General features: G+C 58.8%; 1 protein-coding gene across 1 annotated transcript; it reads right to left on the bottom strand.

Annotated features, from left to right (window-relative positions):
- Nucleotides 1–1,117: 1,117 nt before the first annotated feature.
- On the bottom strand, nucleotides 1,118–12,471 carry HSD11B2 (hydroxysteroid 11-beta dehydrogenase 2). Its single transcript, XM_089540829.1, has 5 exons — nucleotides 11,916–12,471; nucleotides 5,190–5,402; nucleotides 4,548–4,733; nucleotides 4,095–4,232; nucleotides 1,118–2,085 (listed from the first exon to the last, which is right to left on the bottom strand). Exons 1-5 carry the CDS (start codon nucleotides 12,469–12,471, stop codon nucleotides 1,718–1,720), a joined length of 1,461 nt encoding a protein of 486 aa, XP_089396955.1. The 3' UTR covers nucleotides 1,118–1,717.
- Nucleotides 12,472–18,153: the final 5,682 nt, after the last annotated feature.

The following is an 18,153-nucleotide window of genomic DNA, read 5'->3' as shown; positions in this document are numbered from 1 at the left end:
TCATGGCTAGGAGGGCAAGTGGGCGCATGGATGGAATCGGTGTCTTGGGATTTGGCTGTCCCAAAGGTGGACTTGGGAATTACCCCAGACTCCTTCCCTGATGGACCGTGTGGTGATGGGGTTCATGCTCCTGAAGGTAGAAATCGTGGCAGCCTCTCATCCCCCTCCCATGGTCCCCAGTCAGGCTGAAGGACCCAGGGGTCCTGTGGTCAGTCTGGCCCTGTTCCTGAGCTTGTGCTGCGCTGAAAGAATGGAGTTGCTAGAGGTTCCCAAGACAAAATATTGCGGAGGGGGAGAAGATGGAAAGAGTGTGGTGGGGTCCCTGTGGCCCCATGGAATTGGTCTCTTCCCCTCATAAAAGCAGCTTAGTTGGCTGTCTGTCACTCCATCCGGTAGAGGTGAGTTCTGCAGTTTCCAGCTTCACCAAGGGAACCCATTGGCTTCCAATATGGGGGACCACTCCCCACCCCGCTTGCAGTCTGCACCCTGTGCCTGTCTTCCTAACTGCTTTCCCCACAGACCAAAAGGCCCACTCCCCATGCCTGCCTCTCCAGCAGGAGCCTTGCCCCCACCCGAATGCCACAGACCCATGAATGGTTGAAGGTGATACTCCTGTTGCCAAGTCTTTCTCTCTTGGTCCCCGTCCAAAGGGCCAACTCCTTCCTCGTAGCCAGAAGTCAGGAAAGGGAAGCCCCTCTATCTGTGGGCAGCCATGGGAGAGTGGCACATGGCCCTTGAGCAGCCCTTCTCCACTTTGGGGCCCCTTTGAAGGGCCTTGGGGTCCCTGCCTCCCTCTGCTCAATTCCTTGCTTACCAGCAAATGACTTCTGCCTTCTGGCCATCCTTCTCTTTGAAACCTACTGTCACCTGCAGACCAGACCAGTGTATTGTGTTCTCCACTGGTGGAGAGGCAGAAGAATGGTGGGACTCCAACATGGAGGGGGCCTTCCCCCCCCCCCCCCCCGAGAAGTCTCTCCTGCCCCTCGCTTGTCTTCCAGGGAGGATCCCAGTATGGGGTTCAATGCAGTCAGAGGGAGCCATTCCAGTCCGCTGGGGCTCTTGGCTGGAGTGGGTGCTGTGTCCCACCAAGATGGCAAGGCACACGCGGCAGGCAGCAACATGAATTTTTTTTATTGTAAGTGGCAATCACAAAAGGCTTGGCTCTTTGGGGCGAGATTTGCAAGCTGCTGAGCAGCAAACCTCTCTTGGTCCCTGGAGGCAGCATGGCTGCCGTGGCTCAGGTCCGCGTGGCAATGAGGCTCTGGGGCTGGGCAGAGGGAAACGTGTAGGGTGCGTGTGCGAGAGAAAGTGGCTCTGCTGAGGGCAGAGCAATTGGCACAAGTGGCAGGAGTGCATTTGGCTCACCACCAAGGAAAAAGCCCTTCCCCATGCTGACCCAGCGGTCCATCTCTCCAGCCTGGAGGTCAGCTTCTGGCCAGACAGCAGCAGCAACAACAACGATAGCAAGAGCAAGCTGGTCAGAGGGTTTCTGAGCCAAAGTTCCTGGAGGTATTTCTTGAAGGTGCAGAGAGCTGTCCATTTTGCGCAGTCGCCAGCACTGCCCTTGGTTTTGGTACAGACCTGAGGGGTCGGGAGAGCAGGAAGGGGCTGCCAGTCGTGGATGGGAACCACCTATACCATGTGCCTTGAGGAGAAGGGGACTCCCTTGTGCCCCACTGCAAAGGGCATCCCAGGTAGAGTCCCAGGCAGGACGGAGTCAGGGTTTGTGAGGGGGGGTGCCTGGGAAGGTTTTGGGTTGGAGCCCCCTGGGCAGCTTGGGGTTGATGAAGAAGGCCTTGAGGAAGAGGTCCCGAGCACCATGGGGTAGGTAGTGGTGGATGAAGTACATGAGGCCCAGGCCCCTCCCGGGGTAATATTTGACCAGTGGCCGGGGGGAGAGGAGGCCGTCTGTGATGCTCTCCACCACTGCACTCAGATCCTCCACTGCCAGCTTCATGAAGTCCAGGAACTGCTTGTTGATCTCCTCAATGTATTCCTCCCCATAGGCCTCCAGCAGCTCTGGGGGCAAGCTGTCCACCAGCTCGTGCTTCCGCTTCTTCCAGTATTCGGGATTGCAAGAGCTGCCTGAAAGGGTTTGGCGGGAGAGAGAGCGAAGCTGAGAGGGTGGCCCTTCCCTTCCGAAGGTTCTGAGACATGTGCATTGACCTCCCAGTTGGGAGCCTATCAATGCCTTAGGCTCAGATGGTTGAACTGGGGGTTGGGACATCCAGCTGCAACTCACCCTTGGAGCCAGGAAACCCAGGGACCCCCTTCCCCTCCAGAGGAGAGGGCTGTCCTTAGAAGGATAAAGTGGGCAGGGGGCTGACCAGCCTTCCTTTGCCTCACTGCACTGAAGCTGGGAAGCAAAGGAAAGAGAGGAAGCCATGCTGGGCAGAAAGCAGGGGAGGCGCTTTGTTGAAAGGCAGCCAAGAAGCCGGTGGCTCCCATGGAGAGGACATAGCCAGTCTTCTCCAGGTTTTGGGCTGAACTATGATAGAGCTATCCAAGGTGCTGGGCAGGCAGGTGGGCAGGTGTCTGGGCATGCAGCGAGGAAAGGCAGCCCAGCGCCCACAGAGCTACTCCCTGTGGCAGCAAAGCAGTGTTATGCTGGCTTGATCAAAGGGACAAAATCTTTTCAACGAGAGAAAGCACAAAAGATTATTGACCTAACAAGGAGTGTGTGTGCGCATGTGTGTGGGCGTTTGGCACCTTGAGACGCAGGAGGCCAAAGGGCAGGAAAGGCCAAAGCCCAGGGAGGCAAACCCTCTGCTTTTCAGGGGTGGAAGAGCAAGAGGCCACATTTTCTTACACAAATATTAAGTGGCATCTGACTCACGGGGCGACCACTTTGCATCCTCTGCTTGCAATCTGTGCCCGCTCCCCTCAGCCCCCGATTCCAGCGCAGAGAGGCCTTCTGGGCAACATAAAAGTGTCTGGCTCCCTGGTTTGTGATCTTTGGTAATTCCCAGTGAACCTTCACCCCTCTCTAGGGCCTTTGAGTCGTCTGTCCACTCATGGCAACCCCATGGATGCCTCAGGGTTTTCTTAGGCAAGAAGACTGCGAGGTGGTTTTGCCAGAGCTGTGCCAGTTCTTAGAGTTTTTGCCTGCATTTGTAGCTTAGGCAAACAATTAAAAACAAGCCAAATCTGCATTTTGAAAGGAAATGAGCTCACAGTTCCCCTTGGTTAAGGCTTTATCATCTCAGAGATCATATGGATTAGGTTATAAAAAAGTACTGCATATACTCATGTATAACTCTAAAAATTTAGTCCAAAAATAAGCCCCCAAAACCCAACTGGACTTATCCATGGATTAATGTAAGCACTGTACTTGAACTCTTATTTAAAAAGGAACCATCTCCTGGTGAAAGGCAAGAGCGTGATCTTTCCCAGAAGCACCAAACCTTTCTATTCTCTCATCTATCCAGCCTTTATGCTTGCTGGAATTTTGTAAGTTCTTTAGCATTGTTTTCCTTTCTTTTGCCCTTCAAACTCTTTGTTGCATGCTCCTAAGTTGTACCCTGAACTTACCCACAGGCCATATCAAAATCCATAATTTTGACCCCAAAACCTGTCCTTGACTTATACATGAGGTTGACTGACAGTTGAGTACAGTAGATTCAAATGTATTGAGGAAAGGATGGAGTTGCCAAGGCTAAACACATTTACTTCAAAAAGGCAAAGAATAAGCGAGCTTTTGTTTGCTCCCACCTCACCCTCCATGTGTCCACCTTTCTGCCATTCAGGCCCAGATCCAGGCAGCGGAAGACTGACTCCCCGAGACCCAGAAGGGTGCCCCACCTTGCCCTGGGAGCCTCTGGCCTGACTCTGTCACCGGAGGGAGGAACGCCCTAGTCGGGCAGCCCAGCCGGTTTGCCTCTCAACCTGGATTAGCCATAAACTCAGCTGCTCACTGTGGCACACAGCATTCCTGGCCAGGAGGCACATCACTGAGAAAGAGCAGCCTCGCCTTCTGGCCTCCTGGCTTTGCGGAGGGAGAGCCAGCCTGAGCTCCAGTCTTCAGCAGCACACATTTGAGAACGGTGGCACCCCCTGCGCCCGCTAGATGCCAGCCTCCCCAGCCCTTCTCTTACCAGTCTTGAAGTACCCGGGAAAGATGACGCTCACTCGGATGCCCCACGGTGCCAGTTCGCACTGGAAGGTGTCCATGAGGAGGCTGAGGGCGGCCTTGGAGGCCCCATAGCTGGCTAAACAGGGATACGGCATGTTCCCTGGCAGAAAGAAGAGGAGGTAGAGGTGGCCATTTACCCGCATTGTGCGCCTGGGGTGGCACAGTGGCCAAAGGGGTTCCTGGACATTCCTTCCTGGCACCTAGGGTTGGATTAGGTGCTCCCCAGAGTGCCAGGCATCTAGAACTGGGCACACGTGACAAGCGTGTGTGTGTGTGTGTGTGTGAGAGAGAGAGAGAGAAAGAGAGAGAGAGATGAGGGGTGTATTCTTCCCCCACCATAAGCAATCTGGGCTTAGGGCCTATCCGTCAACCGGGCGGCTGCTCAGATGGGGCCTCCTTCTCCCCCTGGCTGTACCTGCGGGGCTGCTGATGGTGACGATCCTTCCTCGCGAGGCGCGTAGCAATGGCAGCAGCCCTTTGGTCAGCTCCAATGTGCCAAAGAAGTTCACCTCCATGCAAGTACGGAAATGCTGGAGGGGGGTCAGCTCGGCGTCAGCAATGGTGTCGTTGAACCCAGCATTGTTGACCAGGCCCCAGAGCCCTGAGTTTTCAGAGAAAGGGTCAGATGGGGAAATCCAGACCTAGCTAAGGCAAACCATGTGTGTGTCTGGAGGGGGAAGGAAAGTGAGTCCCTGGGGCTTGCCGACAGAAGGCTGCCCTGTTTCTGGGAGTCTATGGGGCCTTCCTAGGGCCAGGGGTCTGCAGGAAGCCTTCCAGAGGCTGTGAACTGGATTCTCAAAGCATCCCAACCCCAAACCAGACTCTGCTCAGCGCTCTCCTGTCCTCAGGGGCACCTCAGATATATGCTCCCCCCCAAAGGGACCCCTGCGCTGCCTCTGGCACAGCTCTCAGATGAGCCCTAAAATCTGGTTGCATTTCCCCACTGTCCGAGTTGCTCTCTCTGCCTTTCTGCTGCCTGATGGCACTTTTTAAAAAACCACCTCCGGTTTTGTGGTTACATTTGTTCCAGCGGAAGGCCGCCCCCCCCCCCGGTCACCTGTCCCAGCCGTCTGGGCCTTGATGAAGCGCAGGGCCTCCTGGATGTCCTCCGCTTTGGTCAGGTCCATCTGCAGCAGGGTCAGCTGAGGGGAGCAGCACTGGCGGAGCTCCTGGGCCCCAGGGCTCTGCAAGTCCAGCACGGTGGCGAAGACCCTCAGGCCCAGCGCGTCCAGATGCCGGGCAGCCGCCTTCCCAAAACCAGAGTCGCACCCTGTGGAGCAGCAACCAAGGGGAAAGGTTGGCAAGGACTCAGCCCAGTTCCTCACCTCATTCCCCTGCCTCCACCCTTGAGCAGCTTCAGTCCTCAGTCAGCAATAGACCCATCGTCTTGATCTATTTAAAAAGTAACCAAGGCCCCCTCTTCCTCTTCCTCAGTTCTTTTGTGGTCTTTTCTACCCAAAGGCAAAGGCCTCCCCTGGCTTAAAACACCGTAGCGGTGGGCTCACTGCCACAAACCCCTTCCATGCTTGGTCTTCCCTCCAAGATGATCTCTGCACAGGAAGGAATTTGCTCCATGTGAGAAAGAGGAAGGGGCTGCAGGGAATGCCATTTGAGGCCTTGGGCTCCACTCCCTAGTCTCCCTCCCAGGCCTGGTAGCATGTGGGCTGGTAGCCCTGGCCGCCACGGGTGCCACAGGGCAGGAGGGACTTTGGCTCTGCCAGACCTGGGCTTTTCCATTGCTGCCCCAGCTGCAGCCTGTCAGCGTGCTTTGAGAAAGGGAAACAAAACATAGTGCTTATCTTGCAAGCTGTCACGCAAAGGGTGGCTCTAAAAATAGCCTTCATGGCTGCCAACCTGCCCAGGTGGGTGGCACGCCATTAACGCTGCTGGTTTGAAGCAGGTCTCTGTGGCCAGAGACAGACAAGAGTGTCCCCTGAGCTCCCCCTCTCAACTGGATCAACTGGGGCAGGAGGGAGGACTGTTCTTGAGTGGGTGGTTCAGGGCCCCCTCCCACCCCGAGACAACATCTTCCTTTGTTGCCCACAGAGCTGGAGGTGTTTGGCAGCACAGCTGTCCTCCTTTATGGGCCTTAATTATGACTATGGTGTGTCAACTCTGTGCATGGCATGTGAGGAGCATTGCAAGGCAAGGTGGCACCTGAGTCCGCCTTTCCTGCAGAGCATGAAGTACTGGGACCCTCATCTGCTGACCAATCCAGACCAACATGCAGGTCCCCCTGGCGCATTTGCTTCCACAAGACACCAAGACAGATGCCCCGGGGCCTGTACTGGGGGGAGGCTGCCAGGGTTTTGAGACATTGCTGGGGGTGGGAATGGAAGTCCCTCTCCCCACCTGTGGGTCACTCCAGGGCTCCTTCCCAAGCCAGGCACCTCCTGCTTCTGCCTTACCCCATAACTCCTCTTTTGCTCTTTATCTCTCCTCCCCATCATGGCATCCAGAACCTGCTCTCCAGCCAGGAGAGCTCCCAGGGCTCTGTCTACAGGTGACCAGGGCCTGCTGCCCTCAGGGACTCGCCCGCACCCACAGAGGATGCCCCCATCCCACGGCTGACCCCCACCAGGCCTTTCTTCCTTTCCCTCCCACTTCTGACCTGAGCAGATGGTGCCTTTCATCCAGGGCCTCAAACCAACTGCTGGCCCTACCTGAGGAGACCCACCCGCTCTGCTGGACCTGCTCCAGTTGGGGCTGGTGGCTGGACCTAGGTCTGGGAGAAGACTTCCCCTGAAAAGCCCCATCAAGACCCCCAGCTGGAAGATAGGAACGGTTTGGGCACCGGCTGCAGCAGATTGAACCCACAAAAGCTGGCGCAATGACAGAAAGGTGTTAGTCAACAAGGTGCCGCAAGACCCTGTTTTTTGCAGCAGAGTCCCTGCCCCTTGGGTTTCCAGCCAGGAAACGGGAACCACCCCAAGAATGTCTGTAAAGGGAAACTCATGACTTAGCCACACACACAAATGTCTTCTACTGTTCCCTACTGTTTCTTGTGGAGAGCAGCACTTGCTACTTGCTTTTGCAGCTTTGCTTGGGGACCCTACAGATTTCATTTTGACAGATGGAGGGGAGCAGCAAGGTCACAAGGGGAAGGAGACCCCCGTGCCCTCCTGTGTGCTCCAGGCAGGGCCAGCAGCCCTCCCGGATGGAAGAAGAGGGCCTGGGCCCTGGCATGGCATGGCATGGCCTGGCCTGGGTTGCCCCTTCCCTTCGGCCCAGCAAAAGTGAGACCTCCTGCCCAGGAGAAAAGTTATTCTCTCTGACTGACACATGCACACTTTTGCTGCAGGCAGGACTAGGAAGGAGAGGTCAGAAAAAAGGGATGTGAACGCTCCTCCGCGGCCGCCTCCTTCCCCTCCCCATGGGCTGCTGCCAGCAGGGTACAGGCTGTTCTCCTGGGCTGTGCTGATGGCCCGGCTGATAGCTGCCTTTCCCAGAGATTGCAAACCCCCTGCAGGTTTATGGCCACATTAACCATTAACAGTCATGACACTCACCAAGAAGGATGAGCTGTGCTGGGAAGGGCGGCTGTGCACACACGGGCGCACATGTGGAAGGGCACAAACACAATCACAAAGAGAGAGAGAGAAACAGGGCCCGCAAGAGCCTTCTCCAGCTCAGGGAAGGGGTCAATGCTTTCCTTCTGTGGCCAAAATGCTGCTGGGAAGCCAGAGATCAATGGCTAGTTTCTAAATAAGTGTCTTGACCTGTTTGGAGGCTTTTATGGCTTTTTAAAAAAGGGCCACCCATTAGCCCACCTCTCCAGACCCAAGCGAAGGCATGGGAAGCAGGTGGGGTGGGGAGAGGGTAGCCGTCCTAGGAAGGGGGCAGATGCCAAGCCTGGTCCTAAGGCCGCTTCCTGCTCTGCCCAGGCACCCTCACCCCCCTTCAGTCTGCCAACTGGGGCAAAGGGAGGGCCACCTCGAAGGAGGGAGGGATGAAGATCCCATGTGTCAAGCTGAGAGGTGAACATGCAGCACCTGCACGTCACCTTCCCAGAGAATATCTGTGGCTCAGAAGCAACAGAAAGACAAAAATGTGGAGGGAGGACATACAAACATTAGGGGCAACATTTGAATAGTATGCAATGGGAAAAAAGCCATAAAGCAACCACAGAAGCCTTCACCTAGGGGTCTCATGCAAGAACCTCCTTACTTCATTTGAATGGTGCTTTGGAGGCGAGGTCCCCACAGCCCTGGGCCTAAATAGGTGTATTAGAAGAGCAGGCCTTCCTCTGCCTTGTTTGCTTGCCAAACTCTATAAAGGGTGCTGTGATGAGTACAAGGGGAAGGGGCATGGAATAGCCCCCTTCCTCAGGACCCAGGAGGGGTCTGGCTGGCATTGGCCCCCAGCTCTGAAGCAGATGGCTGCGAAAGGCTGGGGTGCCAGTGTCCCCTGCCCCAAGCCAGGTTGCCCTGCACAAGCCCCCCTTGAAGCGACTGTCCCAGTGGACTAGGCCTCGGAGAGGAAGGGTCGGGAGAGGGAGGGACAGGGAGAGCCCCTCCCCTGCAGGCTCTCTCTTACCCCAAACCCCAAGAAGGAGACCTGTCCAAGGTGCCACTGGAGGAGCAAGAGCTTTTGTCCCCTAGGGCTGCAGAAGAAGGGACAACGTGGAGCTCAAGGCAGCCCTGGGGCCCTGCAGGGCCCTGCTCCAAGCGAGAACCCCCAGGCCCTTCCCTCTGCTAGGGAGGCCTGAGAGCTTCAATATCTGGAGGGATGTCAGGCTGAGGATGGAGCGAGCTTGTTTCCTGCTGCTCCGGAGACCAGGACACAGAGCAGTGGATGTGAGCCACAGGGGAAGAGAGTCCAGATCAACATTAGGAAGACCTTCCTGGCAGTAAGGGCTGTTTGACAGTGGAAGATGCTCTCTTGGAGGATAGTGGAGCCTCCTTTTTGGAGGTCTCGAAACAGAGTCTGGATGGCCCTCTGTCAGAGGTGCTTTGATTGTGAGTTCCTGCATGGCAGGAGAAGGGGGTTGGACTGGATCAGGGCCATTCTTGGGGTCTACGATTCTGATTCTGATTCGATGAGAGCGATGGAGGCCAGAGGATGCTGAGCCACGCTCTGGAAGAGGAGGGAATGGGAATGGCCAGAGGCCACACTGCTCTCCCTGGAGCCGACGCACTCGGACACAGACACACAGGCAGAACTGGGCATTGGGGGGGGGGCAGCAGGGGACAAGACGGAAGCCCTAGAGCAGGGAATCAGCTCTACGGTCGAACCACCAGCCCCGGGCCTTGAGAAAGGCAAAAGGCTGGGGAGCTGGCCAGAAGTGCCACAGGTGCTCCCTTCACCACCAGCTGGGCCAAAAGAGGTGCCTTGTGCCTCAAGGCAAGCCCCTAGGGGTCCTGAACTGAGGGGGAGGCACCTGTTCCAGGAATGCCATTCCCCCCACCCTCACCCCAAAAGGCTGCACACAGAGTACAAGGAGGTCTTGCAAGGGGACTTGGGAAAGGATGCTCAAGAGTGGCCCTCCGCAGCCTCCTTGGCACACCTGAGCACCCAGGGAGAACACGGCTCCCCGCGAGAAGGAATGGCCAAGGGAGCCGAGAGGGTGAGCTCCTGCCAGGCCACCCCAGGGCTGCCTTTCCTCCAGGAGAACAACCCGAGGGAGGGAGAGAGAGAGAGAGAGAGAGAGAGAGACCCACATCCTTGCTTTGGGAGGCTGGAGGTGAACCGTGCAGCTGAGATGCCCGGCAGGCCAAGAACTCGGAATGTTTTACTATGGTTAACTGGCATAAGCCGTCATGACTCCCAAACTGGGAGAAAGGCAGGATGCCAGGAGACCATCCCCGCCGCCTGCGACCCACCCACCGCCTCAGAGCCAGGCCCAGGGGGGAAAGCCTGGCAACCGAGGCGCTGCTGGGCCCCTTTGGCCTCTTCTATCGCCCCTTGGCACTGGGGAGGGGGGCACTTGGCACTCCTCCTCCCCCCGCCTCGGTCCCACTTGTCCCAAGGGGTCTGGCTCAAGGCAAGGCGGCGTTGTCCTGACCCTGGGGGCGGGGGGTGGCAGCCCAAGTGGGGATCGATGAAACTTCAGCTGGGCAAGACGATGCCCCCCGGGGGGGGGGCAAGGAAACAGACAGAGAAAAGGGGAGCAGAAAGCAGACCCACTCCCCCCTTCAGCTTGGCTTGAGAGAAAGCAAGGAACCCGTCCGGGGGGGGGGGGCTGTTGTATGTATGAGGGGACCTTTGAAAAGCTGCCGAGAAAGTAACTTTGTCAAGCCAAAAAGACTCGGGGGACAAATCTGTGAGTGGCCATAAGTCCTGCCTTTGGAGGAAGAAGGCGGCCTGGTCTGGTCTGTAGGGTTTGTGGCCAGGAGGGGAGGGGGCTTCAGGCGGCCTGGGGAAGGGGGCGGCAGGGCCTGAAAGGGGTTTCAGGCAGACAGACCCCAGAGGAGGAGGGCTTTAGGGAAAGACTGGGGGGGGGTCAGGCCTTTGGTCCCCAGGCCTGCCTTAGATCAAGTCCTTCCAGCAACCAAGAGCCCTGACCAAGAACACTCTTGCCAGCCTCGTTGCGGAAGCGGCCCTCGCCCACTTCCCCAGCAGAGGACAACCCCCTCCCCCAAAGCAAAAGGCCCCATAACTCTCTTCAGCCTCTCCTTCTGTCAGGATGTCGCCCTGAAATTAGTTCATGGGGACAGATGATGGCAATCCGCTGCCAGGAGCAGTTACGGCGAAGGCGACGCAACCGTCGGGTCTCAGGTGGCACTCCTGCCAGTCCCCCCTCACAAGCCCCCATTAACAAGGGGAAAGGAGGGCAAGGGGGGCACGTCCATCAGTCAATGACAACCAGGGAACTTTCTGGCAGCATGGCAGCCGCAGCCTGGCAGGAGAGGGCCTTCTCTCTTGGCTTTGGGCTCAGGAGAGGGTTCGCTGGCCTTTGGGCCAAGGGGCGGCTAAGGACCCCGACCCAGGCAGCCCAGCCCTTGCCACCGCTGTCCATGGTGATGCCCCCTGGTGCCCCTTCTCTGGGGGGGGGGAGGTGCCTGGCACAGGATCTGGGCGAGAGAGAAAGGGGAGGGGGTCTCCAGGGATGCTTGGGGGTCCCCTCCCCGCCAAAGAGGCAGGCAACCACAAACCCTCTCCGCCTCCCTTCCTCGCGCCCCCGTGGAACTGCGGGGAAGGCGGTTCTGGGCAGCGCCGAGGGTCGGAGGATGGGCCTGCCCTCCCTCGGCTCCCAGGCCCACACCAAGCGGAGGAGGAGGGTTTGCCAAAGCTCTTGCCAAAAGCCCGCTCCTGCTCAGCCGCCGGGCCCCAGGGCTCCGAGGGAAGCCCCCTCCAAGCAGCCCTGCCCCGGGACCTTTCGGGAAGGAAGGCCAGGGCTCCAGGGGGTTTCCCTAGTCAAGGGGGGCAGCCCCGGCCCCCTCCGGAGCGGCCAGTGGGGACACCCCCCCCCGGCGCCAGCCCTCTTCCTAGCTGCGAAAGTGCCCCCCCCCCGAGGCTCAGGGTCGGAGGAGCCCCGCGGCCAAGTCCCTCGCTCCGGAGGGAGTCTCGCCTGGGTCACTCCTTCTGGGCCAGGTCTCCAGCCCCAGGGACCACCAAGCCCCCTCCCCCGGAAAACTCCGGGGAGAACCGAGGAGCCTTGCCCTGCTGCTGCTGCTGCTGCTGCTTCTGCCGCCGCCGGTGCCACGTGCCTCCAAAGGGCTCCCGGCTCCCGAGAGAGAAGAAGCCGGCAGAAGCAGGCAAGGCAGCAGCAGCAGCAGCAGGAGAGAGCCCCGATGACCCAGAGCCGGCCCCGCAGCAGCCCCGGCCGGCCGGAGCGACTCACCGGTGAGCAGGACGGCGCGGCCTCGGGCGGCGGCGGCGGCGGCGGCGATGCGGGGGTCCCTGGCGGGGCGCGGGAGGGCGGCCCAGGCGGCCAGGGCGGTCAGGGCGGCGGCCAGCGGCGCCGGGAGCAGCAGGGCGCGGGCCAGGCCCTGGGAGGCCAGCGCCGCCAGCCCCAGGCGCAGCGCCAGCCCCCGGCTCAGCCCCCCCGGCGCCGCCCGCCGCAGCCCCCGCGCCGCCACCGCCGCCCAGGCCGCCCCCGCCGCCGCCCACCAGCCCCAGCCCCAGCCCCACCAGGAGGAGGACTCCGCCCGGCCCAGCGCCTCCATCCTTCCCGCCCGAGGAGGACCAGGAGCAGGAGCAGGAGCAGGAGCAGGAGCAGGAGGCGTCGGGGCCCCCGCCAGCCCCGCTGAGCCTCTGCCGGGCCGCCGCCGCCCCGTCGGGCTTAAGAAGGGCCAGCGGGCGGAGCCGACGGAGCCTCCCTCCCTCCCTGCCCCAAGGTCCCCGGCCCCGTCCAGCCCCACGGAGCCAGCCTCCCTGGCAGGGCCAGCCCCGGGCATCAGCACCCTCCTGCTCCTGCTCCTGCTCCTGCTCCCTCTTCCAAGGGGGCATTGGCCCAGAGGCAGAAGGGAGGGCCAGGGGGAAGGGAGAGTCCCTGCACTGCTGGAGGGGGTGGGCTGGATGGCCTGGGTCTCTCCCAGCTCTACCATTCCATGACTCTATGGAAAGGAGGCTGCCCGCGAACCTTGCCCAAAGCCCCGGGGCGCCTCGGCCGAGCAGCCCCTCGGAGCAGCCTCCTCGGGCCAAGAAGGCGCTGCCCCGGAACTCTGGGCCTCCAGCTGCCCAGAGACCGCTTCTCCCGCTCCCATCTGGAGAGGGGCCTGGCAGGAGGAAGCAAGCATCTTGGGGAAACCTCTGGAGAGCACTTTCCAGCTCCTTCTGGAAGGGGCCCATCCTTCCAGCCCCTCCACCTGCCTTGCCATCTCCCTTTTGGGGGCCGAAGGGGCTTCCCTCCTTTCTCCCCGTGTTGCTCCCCGGACAGGACCGGCGGGGCACTATGGGAGCTGCCCTTGCTGCTTTCCGGCCTCTTGCAGAGACCCAGCCCCAGCCTTTCCCCGCTCAGCCTCCAGGCCTCCCCCCCCCTCCTCCTCCTTTGCTGGAGGCTCCAAGGCGGCCTTCTTCACCCTCCTCCTCCTCCTCCCAGCCCCAGTGTCTGCCTGCCCCTGCCCCAAGCCCTCCGCCCCTCCGCCAGCCCCAGTTCCCACCCTCCAGCCCCAAAGGATCGCCTTGTCTGCTGGCCTCAGCGCTTCCAATGACCGCGGAGGGTTCGCGGATGAACGGATGCGAGAGCTGGGCAGTGAAGGAAGGCAATCTAGGAAGAAGCCCGGCCGCTCTTTTGGGAAGTCTTGCTGGAAAAGAGGCCGAGGCCATTGAGGATGGCAAGAAGCATCCAATGGGCCTCGGAAAGGCCAAGCCACGGGGACCGAAGGGAGGCAGCAGCCGCTGGGAAGGCCATAATGCCGGGGAAGGGGAAAGGGCTCCGCCTAGGAGACCGGGGGGGGGGGGCCCTCTCTTCCAAGGGATCGACTGGGAAGCAGCTAGGGACAGCAGCAGCAGCAGCTCAGTGCTTCGCTTGGGCAGCATGGGGCAAAGAGAGATTTCTGCTGCAAATGGCTCCTCCTGGGAGATGGAGCAAGCAGCGTAGGCTCAGAGTGCCCCGCAGCGGCTGGCATGACCGACCGGGTGCCAGGCTCCCTTGGTGACCACTGCTCCTGCCCAGCTGCCCACCCAGCCGCAGCCGGCCGCATTCCTGATGCTATGGGTCTCTCCAGGGGAAGGGCCGCTCAGCCTCTGGATTAACCATTAATTCTGGGCCAGATAGGCATCGCCAGGGCATGGAAACCATCCACCTGAATTAGAGCCCCTGGCGCTGAGGGGGAAGGGGGTCCGGCAATTGCCAGCCTCACGGCCAGGGAGGCCGAAGTGGCCGCAGGGAGATGGAGTGACCAGGCCTGGGCCTCCCAAGGGCCTTGGAGCGGAGGAAGAGGAGGAGGAGGGGACAGTTAAGGTTGAAATGGTTGCAGTCGGCCAAGGACAGCGCGGTCAAGACCCCTTTGAACCTCTTGAGCAAAACCAGATGAAATGAAGCATCTGCCATGTGGCCAATGGCTTGACAAAGGATGTGGGGAAGAAATGCTAAGGCCTTCAAAGTCTCTCCTCTGGTTGTGATGCTCAGCTTCCTGTGTTAAAACTTATGTTCACACAATTGACAAACCCCCAGAATAACTGCAGTCAAGAAACTAGCTTTCAGGCGATGTGCTGCGATGGACAGAGCAGCAAAGCAGTTTTTGGCCTTTACCTTCCAGTAAACCTGGAGAAGTTGAATTTTATTTCTGCATATTAGCAACTGCTGCAGTCTGCCACTTGCTTTCCCCCCAAGTTTGCTTAAAGAAGGAAACCTAGAAGCTTCTTGTGAGAATTGTCCCATTCTGCGCAGTAATGCCTCTCTCCTCCTTCCTTCCAAGAGTGTACAGGTTTTGCACAGACTATGGGCCCAAGCAATGTGATGCTGCAGCAAGGAAGGTGAATGCGATCTTCGCCTGCATTAAGAGAGGCACGCTTTCCAAGGTGAATGAAGTCATAGTCCCACCGAAATCTGTGCTGCATCTTAAGAAGGACATAGAAAGTGTGAAAACTGCAGGAAGGAACATCGAGAATTATCTTAATATGCAGATGGCATGGTATTACTGGCAGAAGATAGGAAAGACATGGCACACCTATTGAGCTCCGCATTTGGGGGTGAGTAGGCCCTGCTGTGGGGGGCTGGCACCCCTCTCTGCCGCTTGTGGGGGTCCAGGGCCTGCCAGGCCCCTGCCTCATCCTTGGACAGAGGGGCACCTGGGGCACTGCCAAAGACCGGGGGCTGGTAGGCAATGGCCAGAGCCTTCCTCCTCCTCCTGCGCCATTCTGCGTCTGTTGCAAAAACAAGCCCCAAACTGTGTGGGGGAAGTGTGTGTGTGTGTGGGGGGGGGGGGGGTTGGGGGCGAGGATTTCACAACCACCGGCAAAGAGAGCAACCCCTCCGCCCAGCAGCAGCAAACTGGATGGGGAGGTTTTTCTGGGGCGTGGATCCTTTGTGGGGGAGGGCATTGGGAGCAGCTTGGGTTCAGCCGGAGGGTCCCAAGGGGGGGAGGTCTGCCCAGGACCCTCAAAGGCCACCTTTGGGGGGGGCTGGCCTCGGTCCTCTGTCTGGCAAGGACAAAGCCCAAGGCCCAGTGGGGCCCAAGGGAGGCAGAGGGGAGGGGAGACCCCATGTCTATATCTCCCTCCTTCTCTGCTGCTCCTGGCCCCCCATTTGCAGGCAGCTGGTCTTGGTGGTGGCTGGCAATAGAAGGGCCTTCCAGCAGGGCTCTGGATGGGCCCATGGTGCCCCATGTGCTTCCTCCCAAGTCGCACCTGCTCTTTGGCCTCCTCCGGCCGTGGGGAGCCTCTGCCACCACAGACCCACAGAGAGGAGCTCCCTCGGCCCGGCTGATAGTCTGAACAGCCTGCTTAGTGCTCCTTTCCACAGAGCAAGGGTTAGGCCATGGAACTCACTGCCACAAAGGATGGGCAACTCGGGTGGCTTTTTAAAAGGGCTGGCTGCATTCGTGGAAGAGAGGGGGCCTTATTAATGGCTCCCAGTCACCTCCAGTCCCTCCATCGGCTTCCGCACTTGCCCTCCTGGCCTCTTGGGCAACTGCTGGGTTGTGGGAACAGCCAGCCAGATGGAGGAGGACTTCAGGGCCCTTGTGATGCCCTCAGTCCTCTGGGATGGGAGGGGGCTCCCAGCCAAATCCAAGAGGATGGAAACCATTTCCAGCACGAATATGCTGAGGGCCCTGAGCCTCCCCTTTGGTGACCTGCGTCGGCCACAGAGGCCTGAGTTCCCCAGGGCTTCTCCCAGTATGCCCAGTTCCACTGCAGAGAGAGAGTGGAAGTTGAGGGAAATGAGGCAGAAAGGTACGGCCGCCTTCCCAGGAGGGCCCTTCACAGGTCAGTGGCTGCTGGTAATGTGCGGAGCCAGTTCACGCAGGTGGCAGGTGCCCCTGCTCTTGTGTTTTTAATACGAGGCAGCCTTTCGTTCTGGACTGAAGCCCCCGGTGAGCAAAACCTCCAGCGGACAGAGGCTCTCCTTGTATCGTCTGCTCCTCGGTGGCCATTGCCCTCGGTCACTGGCGGCAGGACCTCCAGGTGTTGGGGGCATGCTCCAGCCACTTGCGCCATTTGCATTCATTTTGAGTCAGCCGCCCTCAACACATTTCTTTTTTTAAAGTTTTCTCTAATGTTTTCCAACTACGTAAAAAAAAAAATTAACACTACATAAAATGCACAATGAAAAGAAAAGCAGAGAAAAAGAAAACTACAGAGTGAAAAGAAAAAGAAAGAAGAAGAAAGATAGAGAAGAGCAAAGTGATCCAGGCGTTTTTAAAGAAGAACTTGGAAAGGCTCTCTGTCCTTAAGGGCATTGGGGGGGGGGATTCCCCGGGGTCTCCCCCCCTTGACCTTTGCTTCCTTCGACTGTGGCTGCCTCCCGTGAACTCAGCCAGGCTCTTGGATCTTTCTGGGCACACTTTCCCCCTTTCTCTGCCAGACCTTGCCTCTGAACAGATTTCCACCTCTCTTTCAAGGAGCCCCATGAAGAGATGCCATTATTGACCTGGAAGTCCACTCTCAGCCCAGATTCTCATAGTCAGACAGATAGATTTCTATCCAGGCTTCCTCCACCTTCGCACCCCACTCACTTTGCGGTTTCTCATCCTGTCCCCCGCAATCCCTCCCTGCCCATTTGGCCACATTTCTCCTGAATTGGTTGTCCACTTCAGTGTCTGGACACAGGTTGGGTTCGAGTGCAGCCGGGCACTCCTCCTTTTGTGGCCGACATGAAAGGCGTTGGGCAGACCATGCCATGAAAGACCAAGGTGGCTCAAGACAATTTTGGCAGGCTGGGGAACTGGGCTAAACTGACATAATGCGTTTAAAGAGGCACAGATGTAGTGCTCTTAAATCAGATGCACAAATACAGGGTGGGCAGTACCAGGCTTGATAGAGACACCTGTGAAAGGAATGAAGGATTTTAGGAGAGCCGGCAGTGTAAGGTTGCAGCAGAAAAGGCTTATACAGTTCTGGCCTGAGTCAACGGAAGCCGAAAAGCGTCCCGGTTGCTCCTCAAGAGTGTTCTCAGACCTCACTGGCAGCACTCAGCCGTGAGCATCCTTCCCAATTTAGGAAGGATCCTTGATAACTGGAAAGTGTCAAAAAGTGGCATTGGAGGCCTGGAGAGAGACCAAGCCCTAGGAAGAAAGGCTGAAGGGGATGGATGGGGATAGCTGCCAGAAAGGACAACCAAGTGGTGCTCAGATAGCCATCTTCAAATATTCTGAATGCTTGACAGAGCTGTCAGGAGAGAACGTTTGTTTTCTGTTGCTCCGGAGCGTGGGACTGAACCAACCGCTCAGATAAGAAGAAACAAGATTTTTCTCAGGAGGAAAAACATCCTGGTAGCATGAGCTGCTTGACTGTGGGACAGGATCCTGACCAGAGGTTTCCAAGTCCAAGGCTGGTGAGGGGCCAGCAGATGGTGGCACGTGCCACTGGACGCCCGCAAGAAACAGGTGTCTGGGTGACCTCTGGGCACTGCAAGAAGCACCAGGAAGGAAGAAAGAGCCAGAGGGTCCAAGGACAGGCGGCGCTGGGCATGATAAGCACCGGGGGCTGAGACCCCACTCTCCCTGCCCAGAACAGGCTCTGTGCCCCTGGCCCCCCTTCCAGATAGCCAGGCCACCCGGAGGGAGCGGCCAAGGTGCCCCGCTTGCTTGCCGTGTCCTGCCTCGCCCCACGCATGCCCTGCAGGGCCCCCCAGAACCTCTCTGCCCCACAGACACTGCTCAGCTGCTGCTGGCATGCAGACAGCCCCCTTCCAGCCTCCCACTGTCAGCCTTCAGCCCCGGGGCAGGGAGCAGCTCTCAGGCGGCCAGCCCTGGTGCATCGCTCCCATTCCTGCCCTCCATCCGGCTTGGTCACTTCTGGGGCTGGGCTGGCGTGGGGAGAATGACCCTTCCTGAAAGAGCCAGGCAGGCACCCGAATGCCAGTGGGGGTGGTGTGTGTGGGGGTCTCTTCAGCCCATTGCCTCTCACTGTGCTCCCCCCACATATGTGTACAAATTAAAAGACCCACTTTTCCAGCCTGGTTTGTACTGTGC

This window comes from Sceloporus occidentalis, unplaced genomic scaffold (assembly GCF_023333645.1).
Source record: "Sceloporus occidentalis isolate IW3139 unplaced genomic scaffold, rSceOcc1.0.p SCAF_10, whole genome shotgun sequence".
NCBI classification, from domain to species: domain Eukaryota; kingdom Metazoa; phylum Chordata; class Lepidosauria; order Squamata; family Phrynosomatidae; genus Sceloporus; species Sceloporus occidentalis.
This window is presented reverse-complemented; position numbering and strand designations above follow the sequence as displayed.

What these genes read in the sequence shown, in the direction of transcription:
- HSD11B2 (XM_089540829.1), bottom strand. Translation starts at nt 12,471, where the DNA reads ATGCCCGGGGCTGGCCCTGCCAGGGAGGCTGGCTCCGTGGGGCTGGAC. An exon ending in CACCATCAGCAGCCCCGCAG is followed by an intron (nt 4,233 to 4,547) that starts GTACAGCCAGGG and finishes TCTTTCTGCCAG; the next exon opens with GGAACATGCCGTATCCCTGT. An exon ending in TCCCGGGTACTTCAAGACTG is followed by an intron (nt 2,086 to 4,094) that starts GTAAGAGAAGGG and finishes AAACCCTTTCAG; the next exon opens with GCAGCTCTTGCAATCCCGAA.